Source organism: Schistocerca nitens, chromosome 5 (assembly GCF_023898315.1).
Source record: "Schistocerca nitens isolate TAMUIC-IGC-003100 chromosome 5, iqSchNite1.1, whole genome shotgun sequence".
Lineage (NCBI taxonomy): Eukaryota > Metazoa > Arthropoda > Insecta > Orthoptera > Acrididae > Schistocerca > Schistocerca nitens.
The window spans coordinates 518,204,123-518,226,269 of NC_064618.1; the positions used below are offsets into that span (position 1 = coordinate 518,204,123).

Sequence of the window (22,147 nt, forward strand, 5' to 3'; positions counted from 1 at the left end):
AGCCCTGACCTGATCAGATGAGGCCGGCTTGAGTTGGTAAGAGGTGATGGTAGTTTTCGAGTGTGGCGCAGAACCCAGGATGCCGTGGAACCAGGTTGTCAACAAGGCGTTGTGCAAGGTGGTGGTGGCTACATAGTGGTGTGCGATGTGTTTACGTGGAATGGAATGGGTCCTCTGGTGGACCTGAACCGATCATCGAGTGGAAATGTTTATGCTCTGCTTCTTGAAGACCATTTTCAGCCATTCATGGACATCATGTTCTCAAAGAACCATGGAATTTTTATGGATGACAATGCGTCATGTAACCGCGCCACAACTGTTCGCGATCAGTTTTAAGAACATTCTGGACAGTTCGAGCGAATGATTTGGCCACTCGGATCGCCCAATGTGAATCCCATCGAACATTTATGGAACATAATTGAGAAGTCAGTCAGTGCACAAAATACTTTCGTAACTACAGGCGGCTATAGACGCATCATGGCTCAGTATTTCCGCAGGGGACCTCCGAAGACTTGTTGAGTCCATTTCAAGACGAACTGCTGCACTGTGCCGGGCAGACAGAGGTCCGACGCGATATTAGGAGGTACCCCATGACTTGTCACCTCAGTGCACGACGCTGTTTGATTCGCTGATGAGTGTTTGGAGAGTGTGTGTCGCGTGTGGCCTCGGCGTATGGTCGTGTGGCATGGGCCGGCCGCGAATGTAGTTGCGCCTAATGAGGCTGCGCGCCGCCCACGGCCGGTTCGCCGCCGGCCGGTTGTTAACCCGCTGACCCTGTGGCGGTGGCGGCGGCAGCGGCAGCGGCGCGAAATTAGCGCCCAGGTAGCGCCTGAGGGGCGTGGCTCTGCTGATGGGCTGTGCCGTTAAACAACGCTCCTCTCTGCCAGCGGAATGGACCGACTGACACGCAGCACGACCAGCAGAGGTGAGAAACTGAAAGGCGCCGTTCCGCAGGGTCCAGTGCTGGGACCAGTTTTACTTTACTATCTCGCCGTCAGTAAATGAGCAACAGCAATAACAGGGGAAAATATAAAACAGTTGGCATGTCCATAGCTCTAATGAGACCCCTTACAAAGGATGCTTTAAAAAAAGTCCTGTACCTATAGGAGGTTCTTGTACTGATGAGTCCAGAAGGCAATAACTGCTGAAACGTGGACGTTTTACTTGTGATAAATAGTGTATAGTATTTGATGATGTAGGCAGTATTTAAGTGATCGAGCCCAGAGGCTCCTTATTCACTGATTCCTATTTCCTACTCTTTGCAGGCAATTGTCCTCTACGCCAGTCTGCAGCAAGTCGTCATTGATTCCACCTCTTCACCTTTTCTTTGGTCTACTAGTAGTCTTGTTTAGCGTGGAGTCAACACCATGGACTTCAAAGACCATCTATGTTGGTCTGTGCAATTTGCCCATACAAGCCGTTTGTTTATCATCCATCCTGCAACATTTGGGCTCTTCCGAATCTCACGGATCTTCCTTAAGATTTTCCGCTCGAAAACCGGAAGATTATTTAGGTCCTTTTTCCGGACACTCCGAGTTTCGCAACCATACTGCCCTACGGGTTGGAATAGTGTTTTTACAGCTAGAGTTAAATGATGGACTACTAAATCTGAAAAAGGAAAGAAAAACAAGTAGACTGATACTGCAGTACGATCGATTTCCGGCTTAGATTGTCGCGTTTAACCCATGACTCATACGAAACTTTTTTTTTTTTTTGCAAAGGTAGCCCTCCCCTCTCCGCACCAACTTTAGACCACCAGTGGGTGGAGCAGGTCTTTGAATGGATCCTGGACGTCACCAGATACTCTGTTTCCTATTCATTCACCAGCGGTCCGATCTTGCTCGCTGCTTTCTCCACCCTTTCGCTCGTCTGCCTTAGTTCTTCCGTAAATTTGGACAAGAGGACTAAGTCGTCGGCAAATGCGATATGTGCGATTTCTTCACCTTCGACTTCGGTCCCTCGCACAGTGCTAGAAAACTGGAAAGAAGTGCTCGAAACGCGTTGTACCATGTATGAAAGAATCTAACTGGCAGAGTGACTTTATCAACTAGTTGAGTACTTGGCTTTGCCCATGTGTGTGTTTATTCCAGTTATATTAGTCCATCTCCTATTTACCTCTTACTCTGCCGATCTACATCCCCTCCTCTCCGTCCATCTTCTCCTCCCTCTATCTATTGCCATCTGTTTCTCTTTCGTTTCTCCATCTCCTCCTGCCATTGTCTCTGTCCATCTCCTGTTCCCTTTCTCTGTGTGTCCATCTCTTCCTCTCTAATTTTCTGTCTCCGCTGTCACACCCCACTCCAGTAGGAAGTTCCTGGTTCTTACCTCCCCACTCCCCCACCCCCAACGCAGTACTTCTTACCATACAGAAAGTGATATGTAAGTACGATATCTGACACATATTTGTATACATAGTGCATCTGTACCTCTAGCGAACTTCGCCCTGCAATTTCGTATTCATGGAGCTAAATGTTTATGACGTCATGTCTCCTGAACTATTAGTCAAACAGTGACATAATTTTGCACGTACATCCAATCCTATATGTAGACACCTTCTGCGAAGTACCTTGCAAACCGAGTCAGTAGTATAGAAGTAATAAATTAAAACGACATGCATGGTGTGGCAGTTTTACTGCATGAGCAGTAAAAATGTAGTAAGCGACAGAAATTTTTCTTGTCATCATTTTATGTGTAGGGGGAGGGGAGAGGGGAGGGGGAAGGAGAGGGGGCAACGAGCGAGAAAATGCCTCGTAAAGGTTTGAAATTATGTGTAAAGTTCATTGCAAGTCACTAAATGCTCTCATTCCCAAATACTGAACGAATATAGTCCGGCTATTTGATCGTCGTCAACTACGCTTCTTTTTCATCTACATGGATACTCTGCAAATCACATTTAAGTGCCCGGCAGAGGGTTCACACTCACACCCTCCACTTTGTCCGCTCCCGGTAGCTGAGTGGTCAGTGCGATAGTGTCAATCCTAAGGGCCCGGGTTCGATTCCCGGCTGGGTCGGAGATTTTCTTCGCTCAGGGACTGGGTGTTGTGTTGTCCTAATCATCATCATTTCATCCCCATCAACGCATAAGTCGCCAAAAAGGCGTCCAATCGAAAGACTTGCACCCAACGAAGGGTCTACCCGACGGGAGGCGCTAGTCGCACGACATTCATGTTCACCCTCCACTTTGGCAGGCAGGTGGTCCTTACTCCCACAGTGCTACTTTCCAGACACTAAGTGGTCCATTTTTATAATACGTATGGATAAACCATCACTGACACAATTGTAGGCTTTCCAAGAACATCGACTACGGTTCTGCAACCGCTGACCGGTTCGAAGTTCCCTCCTTACAGAAGTAGAGCAGCTCAACAGCTCCTCTCACTCATGCCAGTCCAAGAAATTGGCGCTGCTTTTTTTCCCGCGTAAACAGAATCTCTCGCACTCTTTTATCGAGACCAGAAGCAGCATGTGGACACAGCTGGGAGTCCGCCGCCGAAGCAACCGGCCTGCCGGACGAACCGACGGCGTCAATCGGTGTGGGCGGGTGCGGCTAATCTAAAGCAAACAATCTGTATGCGGCCGTGGGCGGCGGCGGGATCTGTAGCCGGCTGTGCCGGGGTCGCGGCACCGGCGCGTGGCCCCATGTCGCGTCGCCGGCACTCGAGACACGTATGTACAGGTGGCAACGCAATATGCATTACTCTCACTCTCCCCTTCCACCAAAAGCATTTACGTGAAGTCCTACTGAAATGAAAGCGCTCGACGACAGAATAACATGTTTCTTAACATTAGAGAAACTACTTATTTCTCTGCTATTTCTAGTTCCAACGGCTTAACGTTGAAACCGAAGCGTGATGGTACACAAATTTCCACCTGCTATAAGTTTTGTCAGAGGTGGGAGTTAGAGTAACCACACACACACACACACACACACACACACACACACACACACACACAACTTCGAACCAAATTATCATCTAACCCGAAAATTTTGCAGCGCTAACGTATCTGAAATCGAAAAAGTGCCAAGGCGCCCCGTGACGGGCCATGGCGATTCACTAATGAAATATACTACTGGATATTAAAATTGCTACACCAAGAAGAAATGCAGATGATAAACGGGTATTCATTGGACAAATATATTATACTAGAACTGACATGTGATTACATTTTCACGAAATTTGGGTGCATAGATCCTCAGAAATCAGTACACAGAACGACCACCTCTGGCCGTAATAACGGCATTGATACGCCTGGGCATTGAGTCAAACACAGCTTGGATGACGTGTACAGGTACAGCTGCCCATGCAGCTTCAACACGATACCACAGATCATCAAGAGTAGTGATTGGCGTATTGTGACGAGCCAGTTGCTCGGCCACCATTGACAAGACTTTTCAACTGGTGAGAGATCTGGAGAATGTGCTGGCCAGGGCAGCAGTCGAACATTTTCTGTATCCAGAAAGGCCCAGCACAGGACCTGCAACATGCGGTCGTTCATTATCCTGCTCAAATGTAGGGTTTCGCAGGGATCGAATGAACGGTAGAGCCACGGGTCGTAACACATCCGAAATGCAACGTCCACTGTTCAAAGTGCCGTCAATGCAAACAAGAGGTGACCGAGACGTGTAACCAATGGCACCCCATACCATCACGCCGGGTGACACGCCAGTATGGCGATGACGAATACACGCTTCCAATGTGCGTTCACCGCGATGTTGCCAAACACGGATGCGACTATCATGATGCTGTAAATAGAACCTGGATACATCCGAAAAAATGACGTTTAGCCATTCGTGCACCCAGGTTCGTCGTTGAGTACACCATCGTAGGCGCTCCTTTCTGTGATGCAGCGTCAAGGGTAACGGCAGCCATGGTCTCCGAGCTGATAGTCCATGCTGCTGCAAATGTCGTCCAACTGTTCGTGCAGATGGTTGTTGTCTTGCAAACGTCCCCATCTGTTGACTCAGGGATCGAGACGTGGCTGCACGATCCGTTACAGCCATGCGGATAAGATGCCTGTCATCTCGACTGCTAGTGATACCATGCCGTTGGGATCCAGCACGATAAATCGCAATCGCGATAGGCTGCAATCCGACCATTGTCAAAGTCGGAAACGTGATGGTACGCATTTCTCCTCCTTACACGAGGCATCACAACAACGTTTATCCAGGCAACGGCGGTTAACTGCTGTTTGTGTATGAGAAATCGGTTGGAAACTTACCTAATGTCAGCACGTTGTAGGTGTCGCCACCGGCGCCAACCTTGTGTGAATGCTCTGAAGAGCTAATCATTTGCATATTACAGCATCTTCTTCCTATCGGTTAAATTTCGCGTCTGTAGCACGTCATCTTTGTGGTGTAGCAATTTTAATGGGCAGTAGTGTATTAAATGCTCTGAGTAACCGGAAGTCACCCGTTGAGATTTTTTGTGATCTCTCAAAGGTTTTTTGATTGTGTAAATTATGGAATACTTCTAGATAAGCTCAAGTACTGTGGTATGAATGGGACAGCGCTCAAATGGTTTAAATCATACCTAACTGGAAGAATGCAGAAAGTTGAAATAAGTAGTTCACATAATATGCAAAAAACTGGTGATTTCTGTAACTGGGGAACAATTAAGAATGGGGTGCGGCAAGGTTCGGTCTTGTGTCCTCTGCTGTTCTTAATATATATTAATGACTTGCCATTCTATATTCACGAAGATGCAGAGCTGGTACTTTTTGCCGATGACACAAGTATAGCTATCACACCCAATTGACAAGAATTAATTGATGAAATTGTAAACGATGTTTTTCAGAAATTCATTAAGTGATTCTCTGCAAATGGGTTCTCATTCAACTTTGACAAAACACAGTATATACAGTTCCACATAGTAAATGGAATGACACCATTAATAAATATAGACTTCGATCAGAAATCGTTAGCTACAGTACAATATTATAAATTTATAGGTGTATGCATTGATGAGGGGCTGAACTCGAAAAAACACACTGAAGATCTGCTGAAACGTTTGAGTTCAGCTACTTATGCTACTAGGGTCATTGCAAATTTTGGCGATATACATCTCAGTAAATTAGCTTACCACGCCTATTTTCATTCTCTGCTTACGTATGGCATCGTATTCTGGGGTAACTCATCATTGAGTAAAAGAGTGTTCATTGCACAAAAGCGTGTAATCAAAATAATTGCTGGAGCTCATCCAAGATCATCCTACAAACACTTATTTAAAGAGTTAGGGATCTTCACTGTAGCCTCACAATATATATATTCACTTATGAAATTTGTTATTAACAATCCGAACGAATTCAAAAGTAATAGCAGTGTACATGGCTACAACACTAGGAGAAAGGATGGTCTTCACTACTCAAGGTTAAATCTAACTTTGGCTCAGAAGGGGGTAAATTATGCTGCCACAAAAGTCTTTGGTCACTTACCTAATAGCATCAAAAATCTGACAGATAGCCATATAGGGTTTAAAAGGAAATTAAAAGAATTTCTTAATGGCATCTCCTTCTACTGATTAGATGAATTTTTGGATACAGTAAGTGGGTAATTTCCCCAACCCCCACAAAAAAAAATTAAAAATATTAAGTGTCATGTAATATTTTGTGTAATGTAATATCTTGTATAGAAACCTTTTATTAACCTGACACGTTCCACATCATTACGAAGTGTCGTATCCATGATCTATGGAACAGGTACTAATCTAATCTAATCTACATGGTGAACCATAACTCCACTGACAAAATTTCAGCGGTTGTTCAGGAGCATTTTCAAAGTATTTTGGCATAAGAGACCCGGGATTTTCGGTGGCTTGTCACAGAGTAATTCCATTTAGTTTGATTCATTGTCCTCATTTATCTTTGTATTAGTATTGCACCGAAAATATCTGCATAAGAATGCAAATATCGGCAGTATGAAAAGTGTGTAATTTTTCTAAATATTTGTTCCATTAACTTGGGGTACTTGTTGTTGACAACAGTACAGCCTACTTTACTGCAGCTGAATTAGTTGTTTGTTAACTGAATCGCACGGAAGAGGAGTTCAACGACACTATGCTGAGATGTTTTCCCATCAACGCAACCCCATTACACACCTTTTGCATCTGTTTGAGACTTGTTGCAGTACTCTGTGTTTCGTATTACAGCCTTTTCCACTGTTGTGAAAGTATTCTGCCATAAATAAAGCTAACTGAGGTGACAAACTGAATAAATCACAGCTACATCATTATTTTGTAACGAGCCGCCCCAGACTTCGAGACTCTTAAATCAAAATACTCTGAAAATATCCCTGAACATGCTCCGAAATTTTGTGGCTCAAACAGTCACCTACTTCGAATTGCAAGTTTGCCTTTCTAAAGGCTTGTGAGGCAACAAAATTTTGATTTAATGTAATTTTTGACCGATACTAAAAATTTAAAATACTGTTGGAATCTACTCATTAACAGGTGTAATTATACGTTAAAGGTTTAACGCAATAAGTCAAGTATTAAAGACAGAAACTGAGCATGTGTCTTGACGCACGGCAACTCACTGTGCGCAAATTATCCAATATTTCAGAATAAGAGCACTTAGCGACTTCCAACGAACTTTAAAAATAATTTCAAACTTTTTTCTAAACTTTTTTTCTCTTAAAGCCCCCAAAAATGATAATAATAAGAAAACATTTTATCGCTTACTAAATGTTATTCACGCAGTACAGCTTCAGCATCAAGCATGTCCTTTCAATTTATGATTTGTTTCAGTATTAACTCTATCCCCTACACATTTTGCAGACAGTACCCACATACACCACTGAATATACCTACATAAAAAATTGGTGTGAAATCTTATGGGACTTAACTGCTAAGGTCACCAGTCTCTAAGCTTACACACTACTTAACCTAAATTATCCTAAGGACAAACACACACACACACACACACACACACACACACACACAGACACACACACACACACACACACACACACACACACACACACGCCCAAGGGAGGACTCGAACCTCCACCGGGACCAGCCGCACAGTCCATGACTGCAGCGCCCCAGACCACTCGGCTAATCCCGCGCGGCATACCTACAAAATTATGTCATTTTGCGACACATAATTTAGGAGAAAACCAGCTTCTGAGAAAAATGTAAATTGTTCGCAATATCGGTTGTATTAATATCCACGGAATTAAAAAGAACTGTGTTGGAAGCTTGAAGCTGCTTTATAGGTGGGAGTTCAGTTCCGTAAGGATTCGGAGACGGCGGGTTTACTGGCAAGAAAGAGCAGAGTCAACAGATGTTCAGTTGTTTTCCATCGTTTCATCCGCGAATATCTGAGTATAATCGTGGTAAGAAATACCTTTGGAGGTGAGGTGAATAGTGCTTGCTGTGTTTAAATGTAGTCGCTTGCGTCTCCACAGTAATTGCTTCGCTCGGTAAATCCCGCAGGAAACCGCGGAATACGATCTGCAAGACTGCGAAAAAATCCGCGCTTGCCGTTTTGTTTGCCCGTAGGCGGCGCGTCAGAGATAGAAAGGGGGCAGTTCGGCGTGGGCACGTGGGACAGGGTAATCACCATAAAGTGCCGGGCGCCGCCTTTATGATCGCATCGGGCAACGGTCCCCGATTATGACCGGGCGATTTATTTGCATTTGCATAGCACTCCGGACCGCCGACACACTCCAAGTGCCAGTTCTTCAGTGACAAACGGTCAACTGCCAGAAAGGCCTGTCCCACGCAGGCAAATCCCGTCACCGCGTGCTTGACGCAATCGAAGACAGCCAGTACTGAAATATATTACGCTTCTCGAGGATGAAGCACTCCATATTCTCGTTCTCGACTGCAGGGAATTCGACCAACAAATGTCACTGCTGAGAGCACGACATGTGATGAGCCCCAATGGAATCACTCGCCAATAGCTAAGGCGACGTCTACCACCGCTATTGCCAACGTCAAATTGTAAAACAGAATGATAGATGGAACGAATAAATTGGACTTTTCAGGTTGGAGCCTCGCCTCAAGCATTGGCATGTATTTTAAATTCGCCTTACATTATGTGACGTATAGTGATTACAAATATCGATATCAGTCTATATAATAGGTGATGAGGTGTGCCCGCATCTCGTGGTCGTGCGGTAGCGTTCTCGCTTCCCACGCCCGCGTTCCCGGGTTCGATTCCCGGCGGGGTCAGGGATTTTCTCTGCCTCGTGATGGCTGGGTGTTGTGTGCTGTTCTTAGGTTAGTTAGGTTTAAGTAGTTCCAAGTTCTAGGGGACTGATGACCATAGATGTTAAGTCCCATAGTGCTCAGAGCCATTTGAACCATTTTTTGAGGTGATGAGGTGTTCAAATTTGGCTGCATGGCCGTACTGAGTTGATGGCTGTTGGGATGTATTCCCAGAAACCAGTCGGTAAGCACGTGACAGCATGCGCTACCAATATATCCCAAAATGGGACTTTTCAGGTTGGAGTCTTGCTCAAGCATTGGCATGTGTTTTAAATTCGCCTTACATTATGTGACGTATAGTGCATTATTACAAATATCGATATCAGTCTTATATAATACGTGATGAGGTGATCAAATCTGGCTGCGTGGCCGCACTGAGTTGACGGCTGTTGGGATGTATTCCCAGAAACCTGTCGGTAAGCACGGGAGAGCAAGCGCTACCAACATATCCCAAAACGCGGCGCACAAAAAGAAGTTTTTTTTTCGAGGTTCATACCTCGGTTCTATTCGTGACAGAAAGGTAGGATCAAATGTTTTGGATAGCCCTTGAGCTGGGGATCATTTGTATACCTAACAGATGGAGCGACTACACTACAGTGCAGGGACCACAATTGTTCGCGATTGGTTTGAGGAACATTCTGGACAATTCGAGCGAAAGATTTGGCCATTCAGATCGACCGACATGAATCCCATCGAACATTTATGTGACATAATCGACAGATCAGTTCGTGCACAACATCCTGCACCGTCAGCACTTCCGCAATTATGGACGCCTGTAGCGGCAGCATGGCTCTGTGTTCCTGCAGGGGACTTCCAACGACTTGTTGAGTCCATGCCACGTCGAGTTGCTGCACCACGCAGGGCGAAAGGAGGTCTGACGCGATATTAGGAGGTATCTCATGACTTTTGACACCTCAGTGCATATGCCGCATGTGGATCATGAAAATAAAGAAAAATTAAAGATATTTCATCACAGAGAAAAGAAAGTAAAGAAAGCTTTAAAAATAAACTAGGTTCTCGTTAGTACGTAGATCTCACCACTAACTGCTAGGTGAAGTGGATCACTAAAGTGTGTCCAAGCGATAACGCCTACATCGTGTTGATGACTGATTTGTTGTCGTAAACACTGCATGTTCAACTGCTAAATAGGTTTGGAACAGCCTTATAAATCTACAGAACGCAAGAAGATTTCATTTGAGAACCTGTGCCCATCCTCTGGCATGGTAATACGCTGCGACGCTTTTACTGCGTGGGACTGAGATGCAGTGTTCGTAGCCGGAACTTCGACCGCTAGGGACGGAGAAGTGACAGAACTTCCCCAAAACCAGCTTGTGCAACAGCGTCTCGGTATCTGCTCATAGTCTCCGAGAAGTTAATTAATGATCTGAATGGTTCAAATGGCTCTAAGCGCTATGGGACGTAACATCTGAGGTCATCAGTCCCCTAGACTTAGAACTACTTGAACCTAACTAACCTTAGGACATCACACACATCCATGCCCGAGGCAGGATTCGAACCTGCGACCGTAGCGGTCGCGCGGTTCCACACTGAAGCGCCTACAACAGCTAGGCCACTGCGGCCGGAGCTGTCTGTTGCCCGACGAATTTGTAGCAGTTCTGAAGCGAATGCCGTGAAAGTGTTTCCTTCAGTTTAGAAATCGAGTTGAACTTACGAGGGCTTAAGTCAGGGGAGTGCAGTAGGTGGTATAGCACTTAGCAGTCCCATCAGTCAAACAAATCAGTAACAGTTTGCACTGTACATGCTTGAGTATTGTCCTGCAAAATGATGGTCAGGTCCTGCAGAAAGTGTCATCACTTCTGTCTCTAAGCTGGCCGTAGGTTGTGTTCCAAAAATGAACTTAAATTCAATTTCCAAAATTTCTCGTTGATTTTCTTCAGAGCTTTCTCAGTGTACAGACTGAATAAAATGGGGGATAGATTACAAGCCTGTCTCACTCCCCTCTCAACCACTACTCCCCTTTCACGTTCTTCATCTCTTACATCTGCTGTCTGATTTCGGTACAAGTTGTTCATAACATTTTGCTTCCTGTATTTTAACCTTGCTACCTTTCGAATTTCAAAGAGAGTATTCCAGTCAACGCTGTCAAAAGCTTTCTCTAAGTCTACAAATGCTATAAATGTATATTTGCGTTTCTTCAGTGTATGTTCTAAGATAAGTCGTGCGGTCAGATCAGCCTCGAGTATTCCTTCATTTCTACGAAACAGAAACTGATCTTCCTCAAGTTCGCCCCTACCTGCTTTTCCATTCTTCTGTAAATAAAGAAGCATTCGGCATTGTGTTTGTTAGACACTCTTCCAATATCTAGGTCTCTCTAAGAAAGTGTGCCATTGTGTTTGTTAGTCATCCTTTCAATATCCACATTTACATCTCACAGCGGAAGACAAGAGATCATCCTGTTCTGTCACCGGATGACGCGCAAAGGAAGTAACTGTCTGTACACTTATACAATGTGTCAAGAGCGTTTGTTTCAAGACTGATCGAAGGTGCGTTTCCTAAACATACAGAAAACTTAGAAGTCATAGAGATACCTTACCGCGCTATTCTGAGATGGTGCTGAATCTTCCTTACGTTGCCCTCTGAAGCTTGCTGTGAAATCTTGGTCTTGGTGACAGTCTGACCTGCAGCATAGTTGGAGGTTGGAAGGAGACAGTGTGGTTTGAATTGACGAAGCCAACGAATATGAATGCGACATAAAGGTCGATGTGTAGCGTAGACCGATGTCTGTGTTCGAACCATAATTAACGCAAGTTTCATTCTGACAGTCAAAACTGGAAAGTATGGTTCAAATGGCTCTGAGCACTATGGGACTCAACTTCTGAGGTCATTAGTCCCCTAGAACTTAGAACTAGTTAAACCTAACTAACCTAAGGACATCACACACATCCATGCCCGAGACAGGATTCGAACCTGCGACCGTAGCAGTCTCGCGGTTTGGAAAGTATGTATAGAAAAGCTGTATTAAGTAATAAACATACCTTCTCAACTATATGGGTGGATATTATTTACATTAAAAATATACGTAAAGCTGTCATCAATACAAACGTTGCCGGCCGCGGTGGTCTAGCGGTTCTGGCGCTGCAGTCCGGAACCGCGGGACTGCTGCGGTCGCAGGTTCGAATCCTGCCTCGGGCATGGGTGTGTGTGATGTCCTTAGGTTAGTTAGGTTTAAGTAGTTCTAAGTTCTAGGGGACTTATGACCTAAGATGTTGAGTCCCATAGTGCTCAGAGCCATTTGAACCAATACAAACGTTGACTTGGTTTACTATACAATCATCGTCCTCGTCTACGAACTACGAAAAACGCAATTCGGATTGGGTGGGGAGGTGGAAGTACTACTTATCGTTTATTAGATTCCTTCCGCTCTCAAAAAGGTTTGAATGATACTTCCGTATTAATAATTGTTTTATATGCTCCAAACAACCAATAATTTCACGAATACTCACAACGGTTTCAACAACGCTCTTCTGTAGACCAGTTGAATGAAAGAAGAAAAAGGAAGGGTAGTTATTTTCTGGCGTTATTACAGACGCTAATGTCATCTGTCCTTGCACACTGGCAGTGACGTAATGCGCTGAGTTAGAACTAGAGGTGCATCTACATCTCTACTCTACAAGCTAGTACGAAGCGCATTGCGGAGAATACTTCCCATTGCACCCATGTGCATCCAGAAGGAGGGGGGGGGGGCAAGAGGGGGCGTCTGCCCCTCCTGGATTCTAGGTACAGGCTTTCTGTTCAGAATTCTCTCGAATTTGTAGCAATCATCGTCTGCAATTCCACTAAAGCGTAGATTTAACACTGGCGACCGCGACGAGATATCCAGAAGCTTTAGCGTCACTATGCATCTTGGGTTTCGTTAATTGTCACTGAGTTCACAAGGAATTGGGTAATATGTCTTCGATCTTAGCGTACTGCAGACACGAGCTGCTCTAACACTTTGGCGCCAGTTGCCAAAAAATGAACATGGTAGCAGTGTGCATGCCAGTAACCCGTCCCCAACTGCCATAAGGACGCCCCCCCTCCCCCCCCCCGCCACCCCTGCGCTTGATGTAAACTGCACCACAGCAGTAGTTCACTATTTATCTGAAAATCCCGTAATAGTTTGTTGATTCTGCAGTCAGTTTTACACGAGAGAGCTAAATGCTAGAAAGCTGCGCTACATTCTGTATAAATCTGTACTTTATTATACCCAAACACATCAGCCGAAAAAGAAAATGCAATTTTCTGCGCTAGAAGAGAGGGAAAGAGTGCGAAATTTCAAGGTAGAAAAAACTTGCTCCCCAGGATTGAGATCTTCCGAAAGTCTATGGATGTATCACACCGCCACATGCAGTCACAGAGCTAGTAATTCTGCACTCCATTTGGCATGCTGCACAGTAATGTGACAAACCGGAGTGACGCAATCCTATAATGCTAATGTTTGGTTCGACCGCGAGATTTCCCACATTCATCTAGGTTACGTTTTACATAACTGACCCGTAAAAGTGTAGCATTCAGAACAACTTCAGTTATGTTAATCGACACTAAAAAAATAGAAATGATGAAGGTAATGCAATAAATCCATTAACGAGAACAGGTGGGAAGTTTTATAAGCAAAAGAAGTGTTATAGATTCTATTAAAGTTGAATAAGCCTCTAATAAAGTTTATTCCCTGTTTCTCCACTTGGGAGAGGTAATAATATGGCTTTTTTTTTATTTGCTAAATCGTTCCTTTTTTTATATTTTGAATTTTCAATTTCAGGGAATAAATTATTTTTGTTAATGTTTTCTAGCTTTATTTCAATAGTTGTTGATTAATGTGGACTTAATCATTCGAGGTTGCAAGTTCACATTGTTGACTCAAAAAGATGGCACCCTCATACGTATTAGTAACAGAAAAAGATTGCCTATACTATAGATGTATGCTTGCTTTTCAGGTACCAAAGTAATCTACTGAAAATATTAAATAGACAAATATCAGTGTTTTGAGATACAATAAGTTTTGCGTGCTACTTGTCAAATTTAGTTCTTGGGACACGAAACGTTTTGAATCTCACCGAATGAGTTATATCGTAATTGACAAGTTTTGGATTTTGTCCCCTCTGAGTCGCGTTTTTCAGATAGTATTTCATTACAGAAAATCGCATCACACGCGAAAAATCTGCCGATGCTATTAATACTGTCTGTCACGTCTCTGATGCAGGGTGTGCCAGAAGGAATAGTCAAAATTCAGGGATGTGACAAGAACGATTATTCAGAGCAAAAACGTCTAGTAAACATGGGCTCTAAAACGCATAATACATACCCTAAGAGCTAAGAGAATTTTTTTCATCTTCAGTATTGTGAAACAAATCTCTTCTACGGAGAGCTCTTTGCTTTCCATATTTTGAGAGGTGGTAGTATGGGCAGTAGGGACCAATACAAGAAAATAATGTCCCGTAAACATGGGCTCTAAAGTAAATACCTTAAGAGCTATGAGCACTTGTTCATCTTTGCAACTGTGAAACATCTCTTCTACTAAACAAGAGTTGACAGCTGTTACGAGTGCACTTTAGAGCCCTTGCTTACCGGACATTTTTTTCTTGTTTTGGTTCTTACTACATCCTGTCAAAACATGGAAAGCAGAGCCTGCAGCAGAAGAGATTTGTTTTACTACATTTAAAATGAAGAAGTGCTCATAGATCTTAAGGTGTGCATTTCAGAGACCGTGTTTACTATACTTTATTGCTTCGAATGATCGTTCCTGTCATGTCGCTGAACATTGACCGTTCCTCCTGAGACAAACTATAATCTGTATACAACATGAACAACAACGGTCCTAGCCGGCCGGTGTGGCCGTGCGGTTCTAGGCGCTTCAGTCTGGAACCGCGTGACCGCTACGGTCGCAGGTTCGAATCCTGCCTCGGGCATGGATGTGTGTGATGTCCTTAGGTTAGTTAGGTTTAATTAGTTCTACGTTCTAGCCAACTGACGACCTGAGAAGTTAAGTCGCATAGTGCTCAGAGCCATTTGAACCATTTTGAGCAACGGTCCTAACACACTTCTCTGGGGCACGTCTGTGTTAGTTACCTCTATATCGGTCAATAACTTTCCATACGAAATAAAACGCTACTTACTCCATGAGAAATCCTCAGTGTGATCACAGGTTTCGTTTGGTTTCCTCATAACCGTACTTTAATTAATTAATAATTGCTTGAGTGGTGCTGAGTCACAGCCCCGGGTCTACAATATTTCCGAGTCGGGGCAAAAGCTTGATAGTGGCGCCTCCCTTCGAGCGTTTCAGATAGGACGTCAAAAATTAAAGAAAAGACGATTTTTCAAAAATATGTTCATTTTATAGATCTCATCTTTCTGAAGGGTAAGATATGTAAAACATGTATGTTCGAGGAAATGTAAGACATGTTATTGGGTCTTAAGTGTGCCAGAGTGCAGTGCCACGCCTCTTCACACAGCATTCGTCTATCGCACTTCACTGTATTTCGTTCTGTGGAACTGAAAGGTGTATGCTTCAGCTTCCATCAAATCTGTATTCAGGGCAGTGGAAATTAAAATATCCTGTGGCGCCTCTCCTGCTTCTACTCCTTAAAAAAAAACTCACAATTAGTACTGGGTGGGATTTGTCGTGACCAGGAGAGTAAGACCTCTACAGAAAATTTGCACTCCCTATTGCCTATTAGCTAATAACTTTCTCTTTTGTGTGATGCAAAATTAAATATAGGAAACACACAACTAGTAAAGGCAAGAGACAAGCAAGATAGTACACATTTCTTCAGTCCTTAGGTTCCAGCATTTTTTTTTTCTCTCTGCTCTTGCTACAGCTTTACACGGTGTGCTTTTCTTCCTGCGAAAGAATCTATTACGTCATCAACGTTCGTCAAACGCTTTGCTACAAGAAAAATCAAAGTGTCGTTGTCTAACACTAAAAAAAATGTTAATGCGGATAGTAACCCAAAACTGGTGTGGTTTGTCGATTTGATTACGTCTATTTTGTCATAGCCTGCTAGATAAAACGGAACAGGCCTTTCCAGTATTGCCAAATAAACGAGACTGTTTTGGACAAATGGTCATTTTCTGTACCTCGTTTGCATAAATAACGCGACAGCGTAATTTACGAAGTACCAATCAAATTCCTATTAGGCCTACTACAAGCAGAAAGTTTTGTATTAGGAAATAGTTTCACATTTCATTCATACGCTCCAGTTCCTCAAGCGTGAGATCGAAAACTAGTAGTACGATATTTTTACATAAATTTGGAATCGTCATGTTCTTCCATATAATTTGTATGATGTCCCTGTTTCTTCTCCTTCCTCGTTCTAACAAACGATCTTGTCATCACTAATTCTGTAACTATTCCTGCCATTGTCAAAACTTGTCCTCCACTCAACTGCCAGGATTGCAGGTACAGTTATTCCGCGTTTATTATCCGGTTAGGTGTTATTACGTTTTCCACGCTATTCCGAGAGTAGAACCTGAAGCGGCTGCTAATCGGGGACTGTGCTACTGCTAGTGCAGCGATCCGGCAAATTATTTTCTGTGTTCCTGGATACACCGATAAGATAACATGTAATATTTCTTATCTGTTATTCCTATTAGTCGTTTATTTCCATTCTGGTAATTTGAATCTACGGATATCGCTAGTAATTATAACAACGCTGATCACCCAATCAACCACATAAACAAACAGCAATTGGCTTTCACCCGTTCAGGTTTATTCGACTCAGCACATACAGCCCCGTCCTCTTTTGTCTGCGGGAAGGTTTTTTTATTTCTAGATATGACGGGGATTCCCCTGGCAGAGACATCACGTACACTATGCACACATTCAAAAATCAACTTATGATTGGTTCAGAAATCAACTTAGAATGCGTTCAAAAACCAACTGGGATGCGCTTCAAAATCATATGAATACTCGGTAGACCAACGTGCGCTGGATGCTAGGCGCTTTCTGAAACGAGTTTTTTCTTATTCAAGAATGTGAATTTGGCGAACCCTGAAACTGCCGACCGGTGCAGATATCCCGGTTTGCCCCCCCCCCCCTCCTTCCCCCCTTAGATCTGGGCCTGCTGAGTCGAAAGGTAGGGCAGGGCCTTACGCTGAAGGCAATAACCTTGAACGTGGTCTACTCACAGGAATCGAAGAACCACGAGACTCCGTCCCACTGGCTGGCAACGCACACGGACGCCGTCTGGAGAACCAACAATACTGAGAACATCCACGGCGACGCCATTGTCACTCAACACTATATAGTTCACGTTACTACGTTATCCACACATTGTCGAAGAATCACCGACAACAGCGTTCCTGCGGAAAGAGACAAATTTGCATCCGTACTTTGGACAGCGGAAGATATCACACGAGCTCTCGCGAACGCGGCAGCCAGCGGTCGGAAGTCGAGGGAGGTAGGTACGTGATACAGCGATCGAGCGAACGTCCGTCCGCGGCGGAGGCCCGAGCGGCACTGCGGTGGGGAGGGCAGAGCGCGAGTCGCGCGCCTCTCGCCGCCCGCTGCCCGCTGCTCCGCGGCGGCGATACGCGGAAACAAAAAACGGGGCACGCGCTGCCTGCTACCTGTGGCTGCGGATGCGGCGCCCGGCGATCGGTAATTTCTGTCAGTGGCTGCCCGCGCGGAACGGGCCGGCGCGACTTTGCGGTAGCGGCCCGTAAGGTTCCACCGCTGAGTGGCCTTCCGCTCGTAATTGTTGTGGTCCGCTGTTGCTTGCTGGAAAAAAAGAATCCGTAGCGGGTTTGTAATGACGACCGTCGCGTACACACTTTGTAGCCGTTCTTCCTGGTTTTTCTGTTCTGTTTATGCCCGCAGCTGAATGGCCTGACTGCCAATCGGAGGAGTATAGCTCCATATCCGGCATCGCCAGGGATTGTTTTTTCCTTGCTGGGAAGACTGGAACGGGTTGCAATCAGTGGCGTTAGGCCAGTTGAGGAGCTCTTAGAACAGTGGTTCCTAACCTTTCTTAGACCCTTGAGTGTAGTTAGACATTAGCTAGTAGCCCTGCCTCCCCCCCCCCCCCCACCCACAACGTATGGTGCCCCCCCCCGCCCCCTCCCATATTATCACCAACTTTGGCAACTAACTAGACTGTAGAATGAAAGACTTTTCTTGGAACAACTGCGCAATTTTCCAATCTGTAGGTACAGATCTATCGGTGAGCGAGCGGTTGTATATGATTGCTAAGTAAAGAACTATTGTATCAGCGTAATCTGAAAGGAACCTAATCGGTATACAATCTGGACCTGAAGACTTGCCCGTATCAAGCGATTTGAGTTGCTTCGCAACCGCTAAGGTATCTACTTCTAAGAAACTCATGCTACCAGCTGTTCGTGTTTCAAATTCTGGAATATTCCATTTGTCTTCCCTGGTGAAGGAATTTCGGAAAACTGCGTTCAATAACTCCGCTTTAGCGGCACAGTCGTCGGTAACAGTACCATCGGCACTGCGCAGCGAAGGTATTGACTGCGTCTTGCCGCTTGTGTACTTTACATACGACCAGAATTTCTTCGGATTTTCTACCAAATTTCGAGACAATGTTTCGTTGTAGAACCTATTAAAGGCATCTCGCATTGAAGTCCGTGCCAAATTTCGCGCGTCTGTAAATTTTAGCCATTCTTCGGGATTTCGCGTTCTTCTGAACTTCGCATGCTTTTTCCGTTAACTCTGCAACATCGTTCGGACCTGTTTTGTGTACCATCCTTCATTTTACCCCCCAGGGAATAATTACCCCCAGGTTGGGAATCACTGTTCCACAATGTGAAGTAACGTCTCCAAGGGTCAGAGAGCTGGCAACTGCTTGATAGTAGAAGATGATGGCTGGCATCATACAGCCTCCACAGTCACAATGTAGATTTTTTTTTCATGTCTACATCTATACTAGCAAGCTATGCTACAGAGAGCCAAAGAAGGTACTTCAGGTACCATTCGCATTATCCTCCTGCCCCTAACTTTAGTGATGACTGTCGAAACAAAAATATGTGGTTTTTCGTGCCACTCCAGTGTGGGTGAGGCGAAACATTTGTGTGTCTTTACTATCACACACCCGATATTCGATAGCAGAAAATATACGAGGGTTGGAACTTTAATAGTGGCAACTACTTATTTACAGCTCGTACCAAATAGATACGTGGTTCAAAGTTTTAGTGACCTTCAAAATAGTCGCCAGCATTGTGTATCACACGTTGCCAGTGATGTGAAGCCGTAGCATACTCTTAGTAGTGCCAGCTGCGTTGACAGTTCGAGCGGCGCGGTCTATTGCCCGTTCTGAAGCGAATACCGTGAAGTGTTTCCTTCATTTTAGAAATCGAATTGAACTCACGAGGGCTTAATACAGGGCAGTGCAGTAGGTGGTATAGCGCTTAGCCGCCCCATCAGTCAAACAAATCAGTAACAGCTGGCACTGTACGCGCTTGAGCATTGTCCTGCAAAATGATGGTCAGGTCCTGCAGAAAGTGTCATCACTTCTGTCTCAATGCTGTACATTTCTGGAGCACAAGCTACGACCAGAGAACCAGAAGTAAGGAGGAAACATTAGAAGCACCTGAGGTATCTGAGGTACATACTGAGTGTTTCGGGCAGTTCTGATGGTGACGATGACAATGATTACCATGATCGGTTTGCTGGCGCGATGAAGTCAGTATCTAACCTAATAAGCTGTGCTGCATCTACAAAGAAGTAGGAAAAGACCAAAAACTGTGGTACAAGGACACCTCAAGACAATCTTTTTGTGATGACTCTTCATCCCAGAAACGAGCATTCTACAGATTGTTGCAGTATAAACATGAAAGTTGTTTCATGTTGCCATTTAAATACATTTCAGTAATATAAGTTCCCTTCTCAAGCCAACAATTTCCGACCTACTGCGGGTGTATTTACCATGGGTTGGGGAATCGTGAGGAATTGCTTCTGCAAATTTGGAGTTAAAACTTAAATTGATTTAATACACTAGAAGAAGAAAATCTGCGCCAACTTTATATACGTACTATTTTAGTTTACTTAATACGAGTGTGTCAAAATAGATTTTGCTTTAAGTGCACACTATTTCACCACCTCCCTTCGACATAGAACCAGCTGTTAGATTGTTTTAAAAAAACAGTTTCAAACTTTCAGATCATCTTACGCTAAAAAAAGCTTTACGGCTGTTACACATGCCTAAATCCTCCTTTCCAAACATATTTATCATATATTGTTGACGTAAAATGACACGATAAATGTGTTTGCAAATCATGACGTGGATCCCTCTACACCATGACGATGCTTTTGCAGCTAAAGATGATCTGAAAGACCGAAACTTGTAAAACAAAAGCAATGCAATCCATCTATCAGCTGTCGGTGTGTCTATGCAGTGCTAGTCTCATCCAGAAGTATGGTCTTCTGCTTATGTCTTCTGAGTAAACTTTACGAGGCAATGGCCGAACATAGCGCCTGTTCCTGACTTTCCGGCTGCGATCTGGGGCGGATGGAACGATTTACGAGGCTCTACTCCCGAACGCTCCTTTACATAGTCGAGATACACAGGGTATCGGAATGTGAAGAAGCCCCAGCTTGCTGGAGCACGGGTGGGAGCGAAGGTAACGGGACGGGCAGGCTTTCGGCTCAGCAGGATGACAGGTGAGTTGTAAATCACGCCCCGGCGCGGGAAAACATCTCTTGTTTCCCTCGGGCACCTCCTGGGCGCGCCTCGGCCCAGCGAGCAACTCCGCGGCCCTGAAGCCTCACACGAAAGCGCAGGCAGACTTCCCGGTGCACGAAGTCACCCAAGGGCTAAACTGAACTGACGAATTCTGGTCGTGCATTTCGCTACGTACTTACGGTTATAATCTGACTTGATCCATTATAAATGGTTCTGAAAGTCCGCGACTTTGAAAACAATAGGTTTGTTTATAAATAACTCATCTGCTACGAGGCACGATTTTCTTTATTTTATTTTATTATTTAACAGCGAAGAACCCTGCCTACAGAAAATTGAATTTTATGGGAGATATGTAGATGACACACTACTGTTAGTGAAAGGGAATACCAAAGACAACACAGACATTCTAAATTGCTTAAATAATCTACATGAGAAAATCAAATTTACAGTGAAACATGAGCAAAACAATAGTATCAACTTTCTGGACCTAAATATTACAAGACGCAACAACACATGCACATTCAAAATTCATAGGTTCAAATGGTTCAAATGGCTCTGAGTACTATGCGACTTAACTACTGAGGTTATCAGTCGCCTAGAACTTAGAACTAATTAAACCTAACTAACCTAAGGACATCACACACACCCATGCCTGAGGCAGGATTCGATCCTGCGACCGTAGCGGTCGCTCGGCTCCAGACGGTAGCGCCCAGAACCGCACGGCCATTCCGGCCGGCAAAATTCATAGGAAAAACACAATGACTGACACCACAATCCCTGCAACCTCATGTCACCCAAATATCCATAAACAGGCAGCATACAATCAGTGCTACACAGGGCAACTAAAATACCATTTAACCAAGAAAACATGCACCAAGAAATAAACACAGTGAAAAAGATTGCAGTTGCCAATGGTCACAATGCTTCCATGGTTGACACAGTCCTAGAAAAAGTGAAGAAAGACCCAGGTACAAACTGCACCACAAAAGAAAAAGACAAAAACAAATGTATGTCTAGTATCCCACACATTGGCAATGTATCACAGAAGATTGCAAATATTTTCAAAAATCACAAAATAAAAATTGTGTTTTCTACATCTAATAAACTACAACAAAAACTAATACATAATATAAAGTGTAAGCATGATCCATACTCAGACTCTGGAATATACAAGGTAACATGCCAGGAATGCTCGATGTTTACCTAGGACAAACAGGCCGAAATTTCAACACCAGGTACACAGAGCACATAAAAGCCTTCACACACCACAGACACACTACATCAGCCATAGCAACACATATACAT

The 22,147-nt window shown here is 44.3% G+C and overlaps 1 protein-coding gene across 2 annotated transcripts in view; it reads right to left on the minus strand.

Annotated features, from left to right (window-relative positions):
• Window positions 1–22,147, minus strand: part of LOC126260961 (laminin subunit gamma-1) — a 1,198,090-nt gene that overhangs the window by 311,247 nt on the left and 864,696 nt on the right. The window contains exon 1 of one of the 2 annotated variants that reach the window (XM_049958486.1): window positions 17,331–17,621. The exons of the other annotated variant lie outside the window; for it this stretch is intronic. Within the exon in view, the coding sequence (XP_049814443.1) occupies window positions 17,331–17,430 (100 nt within the window). The 5' untranslated portion in view covers window positions 17,431–17,621. Of the gene's footprint in view, window positions 1–17,330; window positions 17,622–22,147 lie in introns of those variants that run through there. 2 annotated transcript variants of the gene reach the window in all.